This window comes from Rana temporaria, chromosome 1 (assembly GCF_905171775.1).
Source record: "Rana temporaria chromosome 1, aRanTem1.1, whole genome shotgun sequence".
Taxonomy (NCBI): Eukaryota; Metazoa; Chordata; class Amphibia; order Anura; family Ranidae; genus Rana; species Rana temporaria.
In genome coordinates this window covers 531,224,352-531,246,796 of record NC_053489.1, presented here as the reverse complement: position 1 = coordinate 531,246,796, position 22,445 = coordinate 531,224,352, and the positions used below count along the sequence as shown (strand labels likewise).

Genomic DNA, 22,445 nt, shown 5'->3' with positions numbered 1-22,445 from the left:
AAATCCCTAATAGAAAGGAAACCTTCCAATGGGGACACTAGTTCTGGTGACCCTAGTGGCACACTGGGATTTCCTCACTTTGGAGGGATTTTCTAAAACTTCAGATTTTGGCTTTGGGACAGGAAGTGAAGGGAAATCTACCCGATGTCAAAAGAAAAAGAAACTGATGGGGGTTACAACCCTCTATTATTCTATCCTAAATGAAAAAAAAAAAAAAGTTTTGCCTTTAGTTACATTTTAAACACATTTAAGACCATACAACCTGTGTGACTACAAATGCTGTATTGATTATTTGATTATGGCTGCAAAGTGTATGACTGTCCCTGGGCCCAGAGGGACATCGTTCTACGCAATCACATCTACTCTACATAACTTACCAACTAGAACGATGAGCGGACAGCTAAATAGATTTTGCTGCAAAATTAGCTCATTTAGCTCCTTAGGTGAAAGCGTAAAGTGGATGTAAACCCTCCATACACCCAGTGAAGTGAACAGCCTCAGATGATACACACAGATGAACCAAATCTCCCTACATAGGTTTTACATGTATATCTGCTGTCTTCACATTTATATACTGTTTAGAAAATTCAAATCGTGTTAGGAGATTTTCTCTTCCTGTTTAACACAGAGTGTGATGTCTGGGTATACAGTCAAGATAGCTAAAATTGCTGATTGGAGGAAAGGCACACACCCCCTCTCATCATAGGCAGAGACTCTCAGAGGTGTTTTGTAATAGGACCAGCTCCCTGCTAATCTATTTATAGCAACCTCCCCTGACAGAAATGTCAGACTGCTTTTTTTCTGATGTGTCTGAGAATTTGTCAGGAGCTATCAGGCTCATAACAGAGGAATGGTTCAGGAGAGAGCTATAGCTCTTTGAAGAGAGATAACATAATACTGCAGATATATGTGCCCAGCTCAAATTTCATGAATTGGGTTTACATCCACTTTAACTAAAGTAGTCTAGTTCAATGTTTCTCAACTTTTTTTCAGTCAAGACACCCTTTAAAATTATAGAAAATTTTGAGGAACCCTCCAAAATTATGCACAGTCTTGAGGCGCCCATTCTAAAATGTAAAAACAATTCTGATAGTTTTACATAATACAGCAACATCAATACAAGTAGGACACCCAGCAATAAAGGTGATGTATTCTTCAAAAGAAAATACACTTTTGCAAACTGGTACTGACTAGTATTCCAATGTTTCTGTTCTCCCTCAGTTTTTCTCCGTCGCTTAGCTAATGAGACCCCAAATCTGATGGAGAGAGGCAAGAGAGGCAAGAGAGGGTCGAACAAGGATGATATGCAGGCAACTGACACCCTCCATATCAACTTATGATGTCATTTGTCATTAGGAGGTTGGCAGCTAAAAGGTTATAATGATGTACAAGGAAAACCTATGGCTTTGTGTAACTAAAAGACAGGTTTCATCCACCCACTGGCTTATATACAATTTTGGGGCACTGTTTAGGCATTTTGCCAATGCACCCCTGAATAAACCTCAAGGCACCCTGGTTAAAAAAAAAAAAGGCTAGTCTAGTTTATTTCATTCAGATTAATTTGTATTGTTTTTTTTATTTAACTTTTTTTTTTTTATAAATTTGATTTTAGTGTACCTTTGCCATGAAATTAGTATTTTGCTTTTTTTATGCTTTTTATTTTTGCCTTCCAGAATTGACTCACCATTTTCATAACATTTTACCAAACTCTCTTGATTTTCACCATCATTTTTGGGTAATGAAAACTCACAATTCTGCTTATCCCTAATCCGTTACATATTTACTTTGTGTACAGAGTAAATACTAGTTGCCTGAATGTTATGTTGACATTCTTTGTCGATACTTTGATTGTCACTGATGGGGAACAAGTATGCAGACAAGCATTTTTCTCTGGATTTCCTGACCTATAAATCAGTAAGTACTAATCCAGAACAAACAGACATGTAGCATTTTTAGAACGAGGATAGCAATGGAAGCCTCCCTTATTTTTCCCCGACAGATTTACCTGAAGATTACTAAAGCAGAATGTATCTATTTGGCCTGAACAAGCTGTAAAAGTTAGTTGCATGAGATATTAGAGGATTCATTGTGACATTTTGCTCCAGGTCCTTTTAGTTGTGTTGACCGGATTTTCCATCAGGCTTTATGGCTTCTTGTTACACCTCTGACCTTGAATAAGGGTTGCTGACCTAGAATTAATTTCTTACAGACCACTGCACAAAAATTTACGGACAACTGAAAATTTTCTAGGACACATCACTATAACAAGACCGGACTGCTCACAGCAGTAGTGTATTGTAGTTATTGACAGTGCTGATTTGTAAGTAATATTTTACTAAAGGGGAATATACTGATTTTAGCATAGGAAATCCTTCTATGACAGAAACAGGATAGCATAACACTATAAGAAATGTGTCACTTATGCCGCGTACACACGATTGGTTTGTCTGATGAAAACGGTCTGATGCATCATTTCTGGTTTCCGGCATCTCACCGTGGCCAATCAGGAGTGCTGAAGAATTGCCACCCGGAAAGAAGACAGGGTTAACATGAAAGCTGCGGAGGGGAGCCATATCAGGGGAGTGTGACCGTGGTCTGGAGTGGGGACCTGTAGGGGTTTGTTTGCGCCCCCCCAAAAAAAATGTTTTATAGCACCAGTCGCCACTGCTCAGTTCGCCAGAGTTTTTTTTTGGGTAAGGTGCATGTGATCAGCACTGTCCAGTCAGAGGGTCAGGGGTCATGGAGCCTCATAGGATGGTCAGAGGAGAATGAAATCTCCTGCTACAAGCTTTAATCAGACACTGATAGAAGTCATAAGACTGCTATATACTGTTAATGAGAGGTATTGTTAAAATGGGACGATTTATGAAAACTCTTGTCTATTCCACTGATATTATAGATTATTTATGGTTCAAGGGTTCAGAGTGGAGATGTCATTCATTAGAGCCAAAAAGCACATTTCCAGACCTCTAAATTTACTACTTAATTGATTGCAAAAGATCACCTTGTAAAACAACCCATGCAGTTCAAAGTAGAAATGAAAGGCAAACATGTTTTGTGTAGATATAAAATCATTATAAATACCTTTCTTCCCTTTTAAGTAATCACATTCCCTCTGATCTCTGCCGCAAAAGAGCTGGGTGTATGAGAAACAACATCACACTGAGCTCCCCAGTGAAAGGCTGTGCAGCAGTCTGATCATTGCACAGCTACTGAACTGACCATGCTGTACTCTCCTGCTTAGTGTAGTCAGTTTTTAATAGAAAACCAAAGGGACTAGCAGGAACACCAGGGATTTTGCATAATAAAAGCAATACAAAGAGAACAGGAGACTTTCTCATACAAGTACATGGTACAGCAGGCACATGTTACAGCAGACACATATCAGGAATATAAAGTGTTGGGGTAGCAAACGCTTTAAGCAAACTGTCATGTTACCCTGCAAAATCATGTGAAACTGATAATCTGTGATAAACCATACAGCACTAGTGGATTGGGAGAAGCACAGATTGAAAGAGCAGTGAAATAAATCAGTGGGAAAATAAAACAAATTCACCCCTTTATAAATTGACTGCACACCACCAAACAGATTTTGAGCTCTGTATCAGATTTACTTGGTTTGAAAATAAATGGACTTTGTACTTTTTTTTTAAGTGGATGTAAACCCCCCATATACCCAGTGAAGTGAACAGCCTCAGATGATACACAGAGATTAACCAAATCTCCCTACATAGGTTTTATATGTATATCGGCTGTCTTCACATTTATATACTGTTTAGAAAGTTCAGATTTTGTTAGGAGATTTTCTCTTCCTGGTTAAAACAGAGTGTGATGTCTGGGCATACAGCAAAGATAGCTAAAATTGCTGATTGGAGGAAAGGTACACACCCCCTCTCCTCATAGGCAGAGACTCTCAGAGCTGTTTTGTAATAAGAGCTGCTCTCTGCTAATCTATTTTAGCAACCTCTTTTGACAAAAGAGCTGCTTTTGTCTAAAAAGTCAAAAAATATGTCAGGAGTTCTCAGGCTGATAACAGAGGAACCGTTCAGGAGTGAGCTATAAGACTTAGCTCATTGAAAGGAGATAACAAAATACTGCAGATATATGTGCCCAGCTCAAATGTCATGAATCGGGTTTACATCCACTTTAAGGACACCCTTGTTTCACCTAAAAATGTTTATGTACCATCCGCAACTGTCCAGACATTTGGCAACATAAAACATATTGGGCTAGATTCAGAAAGAAATTACGTCGGTGTATCTATTGATACGCCGCGTAAATTCTAGGATGCGCCGGCGTATCTTCTTTCTGTATTCAGAAAGCAAGATACGCCGAAATTCGGCTAAGATACGACTGACGTAAGTCTCTTACGCCGTCGTATCTTAGTTGCATATTTACGCTGGCCGCTAGGTGGCGCTTCCGTAGATTTACGAGTAGAATATGTAAATGACCTAGATACGCCGATTCACGAACGTACTTGCGCCCGATACGCCGTTTACGTAAGGCTTACGTCCGGCGTAACGTTACTCCTGCTATATGAGGCGCAGCCAATGTTAAGGTATGGACGTCGGAACAGCCGTTGAATTTTACGTCGTTTACGTAAGTGGTACGTGAATGGGGCTGTGCGTAGGTTACGTTCACGTCAAAAGCATTGAGCCGACGTAACTTAGGGAGTATATGCGACGTGACTCTGAGAATGCGCGCATGCGCGGATCGTTAGTGCAAAAATGTACATGGGGTCACGGCTACTTAGAATACAACATGCCCACTACCTTCCACATTTGAATTAGGCGGGCTTACGCCTGCCTAGACTACGCCGGCGCAACGTACGGCGCCAGACCTTTGTGAATAATGGTCTGGGCGCCCTATTTTACGTTGGCGTAGCGCATATGAGATGCGCTACGCCGGCACAACTATACGCTGAGCTACGTGAATCTAGCCCATCATATGTTAAATGAATAAATTATGTAAGTTGTTCTAGCAAATACACTACAAAAATAAATCTTAAAATACAAAACAACACATCAATTGACCAAAAAGTTGTTGACAGTTTAAACCACATCTTAGTAATACAACAAATTGCCAGACTGGTACATCAAAGTAATTTTTTTTTTTTAAATATTAGGAGTGGAATTCAAGAAAATAAGGAAATAAAAAGTTTTGAGCCTTACCCTTCCCCAATTATTTTCAACGTTTTACGAGGTTTTATTTATAATATAAAGTTCACTGCGCTTGTGCAAAGCACATTTTCGAACTATATATGGTTTAACACATTTGGAAGACAAACACATTTTTCTGACATGATTCAGCTTCCATAAATCAAAGCAGACAACTTAGTTAATCATTTATAGAGTTGTGTGAATGTTCCACAAATGTGTTCTTTTATCTGTATTTATATATTTGTCTAGTGACAAAGAACTGCTATATTTTAACACATTGGTTATTTACATTTTTTCATTACATTGTCAGTTTTTCAAAGGGAATATTTCCTATAAAATCATGTATTGCAATCCTTTTTTTAATATAATGAGAGCAGCATATTCCACTTCATACAGAACGGAATACCATTCATCCGTTGCAGTCCAATAATTCTATACAAAAAACTTCCACCTGTAATTTTAAGTCTGCTTTTACCAAAAGCATCTGCTTACATAGACATTACATGTCTAATGTATATCCATTTCTATACATACAGTAGGTGGATGCCTGCAAAAGAGACAATCACATCGCAATGGACTGGTCACCATTATTGTCTATGGTCTCTAAGCAGCTAAACCTTTCTCCACTAACCATTTCAGCTCCGATAGCTATTACCCCCTTCATGACAAGGGCGTTTCATGGCACTGTGCTACTTTCACTGGCGATTGCGCGGTCCGCGACTTTGTACCCAAACAAAATTTATATAATTTTTTTCCCCACAAATAGACCCCTTTTTCTTGGTGGTATTTGATCATCAATGGAGAGATTTTTTGTGATCTAAACAAATTTTTTATTTTTTTGAAAGAACAAAAAACAAAATGTTTTCCTTTCTGCTATAAAACATATCAAATATTTTTTTTTTAACAAAAATTTGATTTCTTCATAAATTTTGGGCAAAATGTATTCTGCTACATATTTTTGATATAAAAAAATCCCAATAAGTGCATATTGGTTGGTTTGTGTGAAAGGTATAGCATCTACAAACTATGGTATACAGTGCCTTGAAAAAGTATTCATACTGTACCCCTTGAAATTTTCCTAATTTTGTCATGTTACAACCAAAAACGTGAATGTGTTTCATTGGGATTTTATGTAATAGACCAACACAAAGTGGCAAATCATTTTGAAGTGGTACGAAAATGATAAATGGTTTTCAATATTTTTTACTCTAATTAAAATCTAGAGGAACCAATTGCCTTCAGAAGTCACCTAATTCGTAAATAGAGTCCACCTGTCAGTAATTTAATCTCAGTATAAATACAGCTGTTCTGTGAAGCCCTCATGGGTTTGTTAGAAAACTTTAGTGAACAAACAGCATCATGAATGCCAAGGAACACACCAGACAGGTCAGGGATAGCATTGTGAAGAAGTTTAAAGCAGGGTTGGTTATAAAAAAAAATCCCAAGCTTTGAACATCTCACAGAGCACTGTTCAATCCATGATCCGAAAATGGAACTGCAAACCTACCATGGCCCTCCACCTAAACTGACAGGCCTGGCAAGGAAAACATTGATCAAAGAAGCAGCCAAGAGGCCCATGGTAACTCTGGAGGAGCTGCAGAGATCCACAGCTCAGGTGGGAGAATCTGTCCACAGGACAACTATTAGTCGCGCACTCCACAAATCTGGCCTTTATGAAAGAGTGGCAATGAGAAAGCTATTGTTGAAAGAAAGATATAAGAAGTCCCGTTTGCAGTTTGTGAGAAGCCATGTGGGGGGGACAGCAAATATGTGGAAGAAGGTGCTCTGGTCAGATGAGACAAAAATTAAATTTTTTGGCCTAAAAGCAAAAATGCTATGTGTGATGGAAAACTAACACTGCACATCACACTGAACACACCATCCCCACTGTGAAAGATGGTGGTGGCAGCATCATGTTGTGGGGATGCTTTGCTTCAGGGACAAGGAAGCTGGTTAGAATTGATGGGAAGATGGATGGAGCCAAATACAGGGCAATCTAAGAAGAAAACCTGTTAGAGTCTGAAAAAGACTTGAGAATGGGGCAGAGGTTCACCTTCCAGCAGGAAAACGACTCTAAACATACAGCCGGAGCTACAATGGAATGGTTTAGATCAAAGCATATTCATGTGTTAGAATGGCCCAGTCAGTCCAGACCTAAATCCAATTGAGAATCTGTGGCAAGACTTGAAAATTGCTGTTCACAGATGCTCTCCATCCAATCTGACAGAGCTTGAGCTATTTTGCAAAGAAGAATGCTCGAAAATGTCACTCTCTAGATGTGCAAAGCTGGTTGAGACATACACAAAAAGACTTGCAGCTGTAATTGCAGCGAAAGATCTACAAAGTATTGACTCAGGGGGGCTGAATAAAAATGCACACCACACCTTTCACATATTTATTTGTAAAAATAATTGAAAACCATTTATCATTTTCCTTCCACTCCAGAATTATGTGCCAATTTGTGTTGGTCTGTCACATTAAATCCCAATAAAATACATTTATGTTTTTGGCTGTAACATGACAAAACGTGGAAAATTTCAAGGTGTAAGAATACTTTTTCAAGACACTGTATTGATGGAATTTTGTATAATACTAATAGTGGCGATCAACGACTTATAATGGGACTGTGAAAGTGCGGCTGGCAATCTGACACCAACTGAGGCTGGGGGGGGGACTACATAACTGCCTCTGACATCACCAGTGACTAACTATGTGTAATGTGTGTGCAGTGTGCGGCTTTTATTAAGAGATCTCTCAGTTTCTCATCCCTGCAGTGGTTGTCAATTTATGAGCCCCAAATGAGGCCCCTGACATAATGTTCAACATATGTAATGCTTGAGAAACCTCTTATCTAATAGAGGTCAGGGGTCCAAAGTGTCAGCTTCTATGCCCGCTCAGTGCAGTGAATGACTACTTGGCTGAAGGAGGTAACTACTTTTCCAATGAAAGTGGAGAACTCCTCTAAAAGTTGTGCTGTCCAAAAAAAAGTGTGGACAGCACAGTATCAAACAATTTTTTTTTTTTATTTGGCATATAGTATTTGAAACATGTTCAACCAGGCTGCATTATAACAACCTCCAGTTTTACAAATTCTGGTGCCTTCGCGATTATCAGTGAAAAACAGAAAATGAAGGTGGTATCCCGTTAGAAGTGAAAGCCTTTTTTCAACATCCTCTAATGCCGTGTACACACAATCGTTTTATCCAATGAAAAAAGTTTGATGGATTTTTCTCATCGGAAAACCTATCGTGTGTGGGCCCCATCGGACTTTTTTCCATCGGTGTAAAAAATGGAACATGTTTTAAATTTTTCAGATGGAAAAAAACTGATAGGAAATTCCGATCGTCTGTGTGGAACTCCATCGGGGAAAAATCCACGCATGCTCAGAATCAAGTCGACGCATGCTCGGAAGCATTGAACTTAATTTTTCTCGGCTCGTTGTAGTGTTTTACGTCACTGCGTTTTGGCATGGTCGCAATTTAGTCTGATAGTGTGTAGGCAAGACTGATGAAAGTCAGCTTCATCCGAATTCCGACCAAAAATTCCATCAGATTTTATTCTATCGGATATCCGATCTTTTGTATGCGGCATAAAAATACACAGTGCTGATTTCTAAAAACTGGAGCACAGAAAAGCTTCATTTAGTTCCAGATATTCTTGAACTATTATTATGGACAGCATCCTGTGTTCCAGTTTTCATCAATCGTCCTTTCTATTAACAAAGATTAGTTTAACCACTGTATCACTTATCATAAATAACACAATCAATTAATCACCCGTGCCTACCACAATTCTGAATAATAATACATATATAAATCAAATATAATACACAGTTAGGTCCAAATATATTTGGACACGGGGCACAATTTTTTTTCAGGTATTTACCAAAACATATTCAAGCTATATTTATATAATGGATATGGGCTGAAAGTGCACACTCTCAGGTTTAATTTGAGGGTATGTACATCCAAATCAGAGGAAGGGTTTAGGAGTTACAGCTCTTAAAAATTTGCCTATTCCCCTTTTTCAAGGGACCAAAAGTAATTGGACAATTAAAGCTATTTCATGGCCAGGTGTGGGCTGCTTCTTTGTTATTTCTTCATCAATTAAGGTCTGGAATTGATTCTAAGTGTGGTATTTACATTTGGAATCTATTACTGTGAACCTACATCATGCGTTCAAAGGAGCTGTCCATGCAAGTGAAACAGGCCATTGTAAGGCTTCAAAAATGAAACTATTCCATCAGAGAGATAGCAGCAACGTTAGGAGTTGCCAAATCAACAGTTTGGTACATTCCAAAGAAAGAAGAATGCACTGGTGAGCTCAGCAACATAAAAAGGCCTGGATGTCCACGGAAGACAACAGCAGTGGATGATCACAGGATCCTCTCTATGGTAAAGAAAAACCCATTCTCAACATCCAGACAAGTGAAGGATACTCTCCAGGAGGTGGACATATTATTGTCAAAGTCTACAATCAAGAGAAGACTTCACAAGAGCAAATACAGAGGGTTCACAAAAGGTGCAAACCATTCCTAAGCCTGGAGAATAGAAAAGACAGATTAGACTTTGCCAAAAAACATCTAAAAAAGCCAGACCAGTTCTGAAAAAGCATTCTTTGGACAAATGAAACTAAGATTAATCTGTACCACAATGATGAGAGGAAAAAAGTGTTGAGAAGGCTTGGAACAGCTCATGATCCAAAGCACACAACCTCTATTGTAAAACATGGTGGAGGCAGCGTGATGGCATGGGCATGCATGTCTTCCAGTGGCACTGGGTCCAATGGTGTTTATTGATGATGTGACAGAAGACAGAAGCAACCGGATTAATTCTGCAGTTTAGAGATATACTGTCAGCCCAGATTCAGACAAATGCAGCAAAGTTGATTGGACAGCGATTTACAGTACAGATGGACAATGATCCAAAACACACTGCAAAAACAACCCAGGAGCTTTCGAAGGAATTTTTTTCTTCTTAATATGGTGTCATAGTGTTCTGAGAAAGGAGGAACCTGAGCCTGGAGCTAAGCTTTAAGCAATTAAAAACTGCCCATGCCTAAAACAAATCATTACATATTACTTTTTATTATTATACAGGATTTATATAGCGCCAACAGTTTGTGCAGCGCTTAACGGATTAAAGGCAGACATTACAGTTACATTACAATTTGGTGCAAGAGGAATCAGAGGGCCCTGCTCACTAGAGCTTACAATCTATGAGGGAAATTGAATTGATACACAGGGTAATAACCGTGGGGATGAGCTGATGGAGAAAGTAAAACAGCGTATTAGTTAGAAGCAGCATAAGCTTATTTAAAGCAAAGGATTTTCAGGGATCGTCTAACTATAGATAGATTAAGAGACAGTCGGACAGAATGGGGTAGGGAGTTCCAAAAGATGGAAGAAGCTCTGGAGAAATCCTTTAGGCGGGCATGGGAGGAGGTTGCAAGGGAGCTAGAGAGCAGGAGGTCTTGGGAGGACCAAAGAAACCGGCTTGGTTGGTATTTTGAGACTAGGTTAGTGATGTAGCTGGGATTACAATGCTTTAATGGGATGATTTGAGCTCCCAATTATCTATCCATTCTGGTTATATAAGTACGTTATATATCTCTTCTCAGGAACCTCTGGTGAAATTTAGAATGAGTGTCGCCTATCATGCAGTTTGTCTACCCAAGCTGTATATTGCCTGCTCAGATTCTCCATTTCATTCCTTTATACCTACACTGACAGAATGAAAGGGGAAATCCAATAGGTTGGTTGGTTAGTTGGTAGGTTATGGCAATTAATAAGCAGATCTAAATAATAAAGAGAGCACAGGTCTAGTAGGGGAGAGGCTTTCTACTGAAGCTGTGGCTGCTTTAGAAAGACTTTGCACACCTTTTGTTTTTATGCACCTAGAATGTATTTAGAGCAGTGTTTCTAAACCTTTTCTCAGTCAAGGCACCCTTTAAAATTCTGCACAATCTCAGGCCACCCCATTCTAAAATGTAAAAAACAAAACAAACAGTTTCATATAATGCAGCAACATCCACACATGTAGATCACTCAATGTTACAACTGATTTATTCTTCCAAAACAAATACACCTTTGCTCACTGGTACTGACTAGCATTCCAATGATTTGGAGAGGGGAAGGGGATAGGCAAACAAGGATGCTGTGCAGGCACCCAACAATCTCCTTATCAACCCGCAGCTAAATGGTTGTAATGGCGCGCAAAGAAAATCTGTAATTTTGTGCAACTAAGGCCTTGTACACACGGTCGGACCAAACCGATGAGAATGAACCGAAGTTCAATTTCATCGAACCAAACCGACCGTGTGTATAGGCCATCGGTCTGTTTTCCTTCGGTCCAAAATTTTAAAACATGCTTCAAAACCGAACCGATGGACGGCTGCCCCATCGGACCAAACCGATGGTTAGTACAGAAAAGCATCGGTTCAAAATCCGTGCATGCTCAGAATCAAGTCGACGCATGCTTGGAAGCATTGAACTTCGTTTTATTCAGCACGTCGTGTGTTTGACGTCACCGCGTTCTGACCCGATCGGATTTTGGACTGACGGTGTGTACACATATCAGGCCGTACGGCCACTTCAGAGGTGAACTGATGATAACGGTCCGACGGACCAGTCACATCGGTTTGATCCGACCGTGTGTACAAGGCCTTAGAGGTAGGCTTGATCCACCTGCTGGCTTGTATACAATTTTTAGGCATTTTACCAAGGCACTTCTAAAGAAACCTGAAGTTACTTTGGGGTGCCTGGGCACCCTGGTGGAAAAAGGCTGATTTATTGGATTTAAACTGAAAGTTCAGTTAGTAAAATAAATAGGTTACTGCAACCTGCAATTACAACTTGCAAAGAAAAAAAATCACAGCAACTAATCTAGACTTAACTATGATTTTCCTATTTGGTCTATTTGCTCACTAAATAATACAGTTCTTGTAAAAAGGCCCTTATTTGAAGTCGATATACACTGATGTAGAAAATTCTATAATCTTTTTTACAATCTGTAAAATATATAAACTATAAAGGAACGTTTTCCACTTTAACTGATGTAGAACTTAAGAGCATTTATTCTTATACAAATGCATTGAATGTCATGTAAGATTTAAATGAAGCTACATACAGTGGATGAAAGGCTGAAGTGTGCCGCATTAACATTCTTGTGTGAAGACAAATCCTTGTTGCACACGCAAACCGTAAAGCAGAGTTTAAAAGAACAGACCACCTAAACTGAAATACACTGTAGATAAAATTGTATGAATCCTCAGACATGCATGAGCACTCACAGACTTAGCTTATTTACCTACATCAGTGGCCTCCAAACTGTGGCCCTGGGGGCCGGATGAGGCCCTTTGCTTGCCTTTGGGGCACTATTTCATCAACTAAAACCAATGATGAAGCACCAATCCCCCTACTGACACCGTTAATGGTGCACTATTCTTCTTTCTCCAATAAAAAACCAATGTTAGGGCACCGATACGGGGCATTTTCTACTCCCACTGGCCACACTCCCCTAAAGCCTGAAGGACAGTAAACGGTCCCTTTGCTTAGAAAGTTTGGAGACCCCTGACCTGTACTTGATAGTATCTACTTACACAATGCGTTTGTCAGACCTTGAAAGGGGTATTGAAAGTCTAATTAAAATTCAACTCTAGGTAAGATTTTTATTGCATAGTTACATTGGTTCAGCTTTGACCAATGTAGGTATGAATACATCATACCTGTGCGATTGCTAGTGGGCCGACTAGATTGATAGCAGTGATATTTTGGGTGCTGTGCTGAGCGGCTTCTCTTTTGCATAGTAACCAAAGGTGGTCTCTTATTTGGCACTGTCACTTTTAACAGAATGCTTTATTTTTTTTTAATGAATACAATGAATTCTTTGATTGGATGAGGTGGAGAGACAGGTGGTGACATCACAAAGTCCATCACAAAGTCCAACTCATTCAATCAGAGAACACCTTCTGTGAAAGGTGAGCGTGCTGACTATGACAGTGATTTGCAGTTTCATGAGATATACATACCTACTTTGGTCGAAAGTGGGCCAACTATAAATTAAAATACATGTCTAGAGTTCAGTTTTAACTTGCTTATGGTTAAGCAGTATTTTTATGGCATTTTTTTTAATATGAAGCCAAGAACACGTGCCATGACCTCAAACTAGCAAAAGGAATGTTCAAAACTAATCTTATAAGTAATATTTTACCAAACTTCCAGCAGTGGTAGTGAGTTAGTAGTCAGCAGTAAGTGGATTCAAACATGCTTGGAACAAACATAGATCTATACTAAGAAAAAAGTTGAAAAATATAAAATAAATAAGGGGCAGACTTGATGGACCACTTGATAATTTTTCTGCCATCACTCTTCTATATATTTACATTTCTATGTTTTTAAGGCCAGAGCATTTAAGGCTCTGGCAACCTCTGACGCATGTACATCATAAGGGGGCAATAGGATCTCGTCCTCCCCTATGTGACTGAGTATCGGGTACCCTTTCCCCAAAAAAGTGTCAAAAAGTAAAAAAAAAAAACAGTAGACAAGTTTTTTACAAATAGTGTCCCTCGATATAAATCCATTATCAATCACGCTGTGCCTCCGACCCTTAAAAAAAAAACGCTTCCCTCTTCTGGGACTGCCTCATGACGAATGCCTCCTCTGCACTCCTCTGACATTTCTTACATAGGTATCGGAAGGGGTGGGATCACTGGGTGATGTAGCCAGATGGCCCCACAACTTCTGACATCACGGACTGGTGCATGCTAGGCCAGTAATGTCACAAGTGGGCAGGGCCACCAGGTGATGTTGCCAGGTGACACCACCCCTTACTTTTATAAGAACTGTCAAATCTCAAGGTTGCCCCAGCAGGCGGAGCGTTTTTTTTTTTGGGCGGCATGATTAACGATGGATTTACATCGAGGGACAATAGAGGATTTGTCAAAAACTTGTCTCTTGTTTTTATTACTTTTTGTAAAAAAAATTGTTGAATGGGTAAGGGTAATATGTACCCGATACTCATTCACATGGGAGGAGGACATCTGGGGGCCCTCTTGTTAAGCCCCCCCACCTGTAGATCCTCACAACACTGGCCCTTGTGCCCATCAATATGGAGACAAGGTGCTTTGTGGTGGGGAGCAGAGCCCCCCCTGCCCGAAGCACCCACCCCCCCATGTTGAGGGCATGTGGCCTAGTATGGTTCAGGAGGGGGGGTCACCCGCTCGCTCCCCCTTTTTGACCTGCTAGGCAGCATGCCCGTATAAGGGTCTGTTATGGATTTTAGGGGAGACCATTTACATAGGGGGTGGGATCTGGGGGCCCTCTTGTTAAAGGGGGCTTGCAGATTCCGATAAGCCCCCCACCTCCAGACCCCCACAACTACCGGCCATGGTTGTGGGGATGAGACCCCTGTCCCAATCAATATGGGGACAAGGTGCTTTGGGGTGGTTTCTCCAAAGCACCCACTCCCCCATGTTGAGGGCATGTGGCCTGGTATAGTTCAGGAGGGGTGGGTCACTCGCTCATCCCTCCCTTTCTTGACCTGCCAGGTTGCATTCCCAGATAGGGATTTGGTATGGATCTTGGGGGGGACCCCACGCCGTTTCATTTTTACATTTTTAACTGGCACTTTTTTTTTTATCATTCAGCTGTTATCTGGGAAACCCAATGACAGCTGATGACTCATTGGTTATTAAGGACTCTGCGGCCGGCTTTCCAGCCCCGCTCCTTAACAACCAGCTTACACTGCGCCCTGCTTAGGCAAAGCTTTTGCCCAAACAGTGCACAGAATGCACTATGCATTGCAGGGTGTTCATCGGGGCGAACCGTTTGCCCATCCCTAGTTATTACCGTTGATCAAAAAGTTGCATCCATATGAACAAGAGTACATCATTAACTTACTTGATGTCTTCCCACACTTCTTCGCCATAGTTTCTTATCACCAACAATTCTAAGGCATGGTTGACAAACCCATACTAGAAACAAAGAAATAGAAATGTTATATGAAACAGAAATGTTATATACAGAATAAACAAATGAACCTCACAAATACAAGATATTATAAATTGGCAAGTGACTCCACCTACAAATTCATGTAAAGTAATCCTCTAAAACGAAACTTCAGGATTACCACTAAAGACACTAAAATACAGTATGTTACAGTAGTTCTTTGTACCACCCTTGTGATTCACACACACCTTTCTCACTACAAAGGCAGCAGGCTGACAACCCATATTTCCTGTTGCATTTTTTTGTTGTCACATACCTATTCTTTTGACAGTGAGTGAGTTTAACCACGCTGCTGAGATCCTTCCTGTGCTCTCCTTCTCTTATGAATTACCTTAACAGCATTCCTTGGATCTATTGCCCAAAAAACATGTTAGACTGACAGCCCCATGCAATGGTTCCCTCAGGATTCAGAACATCTAATTTTGAGGTATCGTACACATGGACATTTTTAAAGTAGTACTAAAGGCTCAGCGGTTCCCTGGTCGGGAGTAGGCATGCACAGGTGTCTCCTTTGCAAATGGCTAGGCAACAGAGATACCCACAAACAGGGAGATGGGGTGAGTTATTGGAGGCCCGGGTGGAGTCAATATGCATAAGTCTGGACTTCCTAAACTAAAATTTAAAAAAATGGTTTTACTATCACTTTAAAGTGGTACTTTAAAGTACTCCACTCTACTGTAAAGTACTCCACAGTGCTCCAGTGTTGTCTCTGGCTCCAGCACCACTCCCTTTACTTCCTGCTTTCTCAGGAGAAACTGAGGGCAGCAGAGCCATAGGCTCCTGCTTCCGTCAGCCGATTTCCTGTGAGGAGGGAGTAGGTGATTGGCTTACCATTGCTGTGTGAGTCTTTATATATTGATTAGCAGTTACAAAACATTTAAAAAACATTATACAGCCTTCTTAAAGTCTTTAAAGCTGGAGTTATAAACATATTACATTTAAAAAGCATTATACAGCCTTCTTAAAGTCTTTAAAGCTGGAGTTATAAACATATAAATCGAAGTACTCACTGTATTGTTTTAACCACTTGCCGGCCAGCTTTTTCTGACACATTTTGGGCCAGATCCACATAGCGAGTACGCCGGCGTATCTACTCATACGCCAGCTTACTTTCAAATTACCCGCGTCGTATCTTTAGTTTAAATCCTCAAACCAAGATACGACGGCTTCTAGGTTCGATCCGACAGGCGTATGGCTTCGTACGCCTTCAGATTGTAGGTGCAATACTTCGGCGCCCGCTGGGTGGAGTTCGCATTGTTTTCCGCGTCGGTATGCAAATTAGCTTTTTCCGAAGATCCACGAACGTACGCGCGGCCGTCGCATTCTCTTATGTCGTCTCTAGCCGGCTTTTTCCAGGGTATAGTTAAAGCTGCTATTTTGCGGCGTATAGATAGACTTGCCATGTTAAAGTATGGCCGTCGTTCCCGCGTCGAAATTTGAATTATTATTTTTTTTGCGTAAGTCGTCCGTGAATAGGGATGGACGTAAGTCACGTCTAAGTTCAAAAAATGACGTTGTTGCGACGTCATTTCGCGCAAAGCACGGTGGGAAATTTCGAAACGGAGCATGCGCAGTTCAATCGGCGCGGGGGCGCGCTTCATTTAAATGAATCACGCCCCCTCCCCGCCGATTTGAATTCCGCCGCCAGAAATACACTACGCCGCCGTAACTTACGGCGCAAAATCTTCCTGGATTTGACTTAAAGCCAGGTAAGATACGGCGGCATAGCGTATCTCTGATACGCTGTGCCTATCCAATTATATGTGGATCTGGCCCGTTGTTTACAAGTTTAAATCAGTATTTTTTCCTAGAAAATAACTTATAACCCCCAAACATTATAATTATTTTTTTAGTAGAGACCTTAGGGAATAAATTGTCGATCAGTGCAATTTTTTATGTCACACATTATTTGCATTACAGTTTTCCAAACGATTTCTTTGGAAAAAATACACTTTAATGAAAAAAAATGATGTGCAATTGTTACCCCAGTTCTTTTGCATAATGTGAAAGGTGAGTAAATAGATACATGTCATGCTTTAATGGCTACAAACTACGGTATTTAAAAATCTCCATAGGTGACGCTTTATATGCTACACAGTTTACCCGAGTCACAGAGGAGGTCTGGCACTAGAATTGTTGCTCTCGCTCTAATGTTCGTGGCAATACCTCACATGTGTGGTTCGAATACCGTTTACATATGGGTGCGTGACTTACGAATGCGTTCGCTTCTTTACGCAAGCATGAAGAGATGAGGCGCGCTTTAAAATATTTTTTATTTTTTATTTAACTTTTTATTTTATTTGTTTACACTGTTATTGCTATTTATTGCTATTACAAGGAATGCAAACATCCCTTGAAATAGAAATAAGGATGACAGGTCCTCTTTGTGGAGGGTCTATATATAGATAGATAGATAGATATAGATAGATAGATAGATAGATAGATAGATAGATAGATAGATAGATAGATAGATAGATAGATAGATAGATAGATAGATAGATAGATAGATAAAATCCTAACCACCAGTTCAAGTAGCCACTAGTATTTTCTTATGCTTATAAATAAAAATAAATAAAAGTACATAGGTTCACTGGCACTTGAAAAAGTGTGTATGTAGTGATAACGTTTCCGGAGGCGGAGTCAGTATAGGAATAAGGGCTTGCAGGCAGCAAGGTACCATGGGATATATAGTCCTTAGAAACTGAAAGTAAGCAGCAGAGGAGAAGCTGCAAGGCATGCAGGGAATCCAGGAAGTTGTGGAAAATGATGGCCAGCAGACAAAACGCACAACATGAAAGGTGAATTTGTCAACTAGTGTTTGAAATCTGGCCTACATCAACAAATATCTGTGGGGTAATCTAATTTTTATAGCAACTGGTACTACCAGAAACCTTATCACTAGGAATCCATGCATGGGAAAAATACATTGAGGGCCCATTTACATCTACAGTATGTCTGAGCGTAGTAATTTTTTGGAGCCCTAGGCAAGTGCATTGTCATACATCAGCTTGCGCTTCCTCTGTTTCCTCTGTGAATTGACATGCATTTTGATGCACATTTCCAATGAGTTTTTTATTATTTCGAATTTGGAGTAGTTGAGAGTTAACAACCATTGACAAAGACTTTATAATACCTGTTGCCAATGCATAGAAGAGCATGCCATATGTGTTTGATGCGCTGCCACTGACGTCTGTGGGCCTCCCAACTAACTAAACATTAAAACGTAGAAGAAAAATACATGGTTTCAAAATGAACCGCACTGCAGCATTGAGGTGGGAACAGACATAGCTATCTTTTTTATTAGCGGAACCGTTCCATGCATTTTAGCACATTGCACATACTATATTAAAGCGGAGTTCCAGCCAAAAGTGGAACCTCTGCCCATTTGTCTCCTCTCCCCCTCCGGTGACACAATTGGCACCTTTCGTGGGGACAGGATACCTGTCTTTGACAGGTACCCTGTTTCCACTTCGGGGAGTCTTGGCCGCGGCCCATGACATCACCACGGGGCTCCCTCCTCCTCTCCCTGTCGCTGGGCCAGTAGGAGAGAGGGGAGGGGCCTTAGCGCATGCGCAGTAGGGTTCCCGTCATGAAGCAGTAAGGCTACACTGCCGAATTCCCTTACCTGCAATGGCGGCCGCAGCACCCGACAGCTGATGGAAACATCAGCTGCGGTGCCGACATCGCTGGACTCCAGGACAGGTAAATGTCCAATTATTAATAGCCAGCAGCTGCACTATGTGTACCTGCTGGCTTTTAATTTTTTTAAAGAGGAGCTTCAGTCTTCCCCCAAAAACGTAAAAGTCAGCAGCTACAAATACTGTATATGCTGACTTTTAATATATGGAAACTGACCTGTCCAGGGATCCAGCAATGTCCTCACCGGAGCCGATTCTTCAATTATCTTTAGAACCAGGCGCCGGCATCTTAGGTAAGGGAAAACCGTCAGTGAAGCCTTCCAGCTGCACAGCCCGTTTTCTACTGTGCATGCACAAGCTGTGCTGCGCTTTGTGAATGGTCCCATCTTCTGGGACCTGTTACAGTATGTGTTTCAGAAGTCTGCAGGGGGGGGGGGAGGAGGGTGCGGTAAACTGAAGTGGGAGTAGGTATTTTCTTTTTATCTATTTTTTGTTTTTTAGTTTGGTCAATTGTCATGAGCTTTTTAATGCATTGGGAGCAGGGTGAATCAAACTGGTGTTGAGCGCTGTTTTTTTTTTTGGGGGGGGGGGGGTTCTCCATAGAACAATGAATTTAGTAACATCAGAAGCAGAACTAAGCAATATTTACTTGTGTTTCAATGGTCCAATGCCCACAAGGTTCACACCGCTAGGGACATCGCCATCTCCCCGACTTCTTCTGGGTGCTGGTCTTCGGGAGCCTTAATTGGCTGGCGTGAGAAAAAGTAACTTCTGCGCATGTGCAGGAGGTCAGTCATCCCAGTACACAGGCACTGTGTTAAAAATGTACCCTAAACTGTACATGCGCAGCTAAGTGTACATTTTAATTAAGACTGCAAGCAGGCATGTAAAATGATTTTATTGCAGAGACATTGCACATCGATCTCTTCTGTTATTAAAGGAGAAGTGTGGGAATGCAAATAAAAGAAGCATACATACCCACCTCAATTGCATACATACCCACCTCAATTGCATACATACCCACCTCAATTGCATACATACCCACCTCAATTGCTTACATACCCACCTCAATTGCTTACATACCCACCTCAATTGCATACATACCCACCTCAATTGCTTACATACCCACCTCAATTGCATACATACCCACCTCAATTGCATACATACCCACCTCAATTGCATACATACCCACCTCAATTGCTTACATACCCACCTCAATTGCATAAAAACCCACCTCAATTGCATACATACCCACCTCAATTGCTTACATACCCACCTCAATTGCATACATACCCACCTCAATTGCTTACATACCCACCTCAATTGCTTACATACCCACCTCAATTGCATACATACCCACCTCAATTGCATACATACCCACCTCAATTGCATACATACCCACCTCAATTGCTTACATAGCCACCTCAATTTCTTACATACCCACCTCAATTGCATACATACCCACCTCAATTGCATACATACCCACCTCAATTGCTTACATACCCACCTCAATTGCTTACATACCCACCTCAATTGCTTACATACCCACCTCAATTGCATACATACCCACCTCAATTGCATACATACCCACCTCAATTGCATACATACCCACCTCAATTGCTTACATAGCCACCTCAATTTCTTACATACCCACCTCAATTGCATACATACCCACCTCAATTGCATACATACCCACCTCAATTGCTTACATACCCACCTCAATTGCATACATACCCACCTCAATTGCTTACATACCCACCTCAATTGCATACATACCCACCTCAATTGCTTACATACCCACCTCAATTGCTTACATACCCACCTCAATTGCTTACATACCCACCTCAATTGCTTACATACCCACCTCAATTGCATACATACCCACCTCAATTGCTTACATACCCACCTCAATTGCTTACATACCCACCTCAATTGCATACATACCCACCTCAATTCCTTACATAGCCACTTCAATTGCTTACATATCCACCTCAATTGCATACATACCCACCTCAATTGCATACATACCCACCTCAATTGCTTACATATCCACCTCAATTGCATACATACCCACCTCAATTGCTTACATATCCACCTCAATTGCTTACATACCCACCTCAATTGCATACATACCCACCTCAATTGCATACATACCCACCTCAATTGCTTACATACCCACCTCAATTGGCTGCATCTGTCCCCCTGTTTTTACCAGGCAATCTCATAATATGATTGATCAAGATATAACCAAATTCATAAGCAAAGCACCTCAGTGCTGCTCATCAGTGCAAAGTAATCAATACTTTTCTGCCCTGTGTGATCCACTCAGTTTGATATTTTGCCTTTTTAACTGTTTGTTGATTTGTTTTTTTTGATTGGATCGCACTTTGATCGAATAATAAAATTGAAGCAAGCATGCCCACCATAATAAGAGCCTTCCTGTAATTTTTAGCTCCTTTTTCATGTTTTCAAAACAATATCTTCTAGTTACTGTTCCATATGTTTAAATATATAAAATGTGTCCTGGGCCAGTCTCCTTTTATGGAGGCAGAAAATAAAGTGACGCATTCGAGTCGAGCCCAGGGCCTTCCTCATACTGACAATCTCAGCTCATGCACTGATGTATACACTTGTGACTGCGTCCCCAATTATTTACGTTGACGATGAGGCAAAGCCATCTTCCCAGCATATTCCTGCCTGATGTGGGGTGAAAGAGCCCGGAAATGGGAGAAGCGATTCATCGGATTAGTATTGTACACTTGGTAGTGTTCTGTGTTATGCTAGATCTGTCTAGCTGGGGGGGTCATTGTTTATGAGAGTCAGGGCTGAAATGTTGCATACTTATGAGACAAAGAAATAATTACAGAAAGAGCTAAAGAGAGGGGAAGAAAATGAAATACAAAAAAAAAAAAAAACTAGAGGGCTGCAGACAGAAAAAATCCTTTAAGGAATGATGTGAAACACCCACCCACATCGGTTGTACTGTGCACTATATTCATGAGCTGTCATCACAGCATCTGAATACATACATGTGAAGCTGCTGATCCATAAGGCACCATTTCAAGGATATGGAGCCTTTTCATCCTGGAAATGATATATATTATACCCAGAGTGCAGGATAAACATATAATATTGGCATATAATATAACCAGGGTGCAATGTAATAATCTAATAATGATATACAATATATGCAGGGTGCAGTGTAAGAATGATATATAATATATGCAGGGTGCAGTGTAAGAATGATATAAAATATATGCAGGGTGCAGTGAAATAATGATATATAATATATGCAGGGTGCAGTGTAATGATGATATATAATATATGCAGGGTGCAGTGTAAGAATGATATATAATATATGCAGGGTGCAGTGTAATGATGATATATAATATATACAGGGTGCAGTGTAAGAATGATATATAATATATGCAGGGTGCAGTGTAATAATGATATATAATATATACAGGGTGCAGTGTAAGAATGATATATAATATATACAGGGTGCAGTGTAAGAATTATATATAATATATGCAGGGTGCAGTGTAAGAATGATATATAATATATACAGGGTGCAGTGTAAGAATGATATATAATATATGCAGGGTGCAGTGTAAGAATGATATATAATATATACAGGCAGGG

The 22,445-nt window shown here is 40.5% G+C and overlaps 1 protein-coding gene across 1 annotated transcript in view; it reads right to left on the bottom strand.

Moving 5' to 3' along the window:
• GUCY1B1 (guanylate cyclase 1 soluble subunit beta 1) overlaps nt 1–22,445 on the bottom strand; it is a 97,231-nt gene that overhangs the window by 73,757 nt on the left and 1,029 nt on the right. The window contains exon 2 of the mRNA XM_040332162.1: nt 15,058–15,131. Coding sequence (XP_040188096.1) covers nt 15,058–15,131 — 74 coding nt within the window. The remainder of the gene's footprint in view (nt 1–15,057; nt 15,132–22,445) is intronic.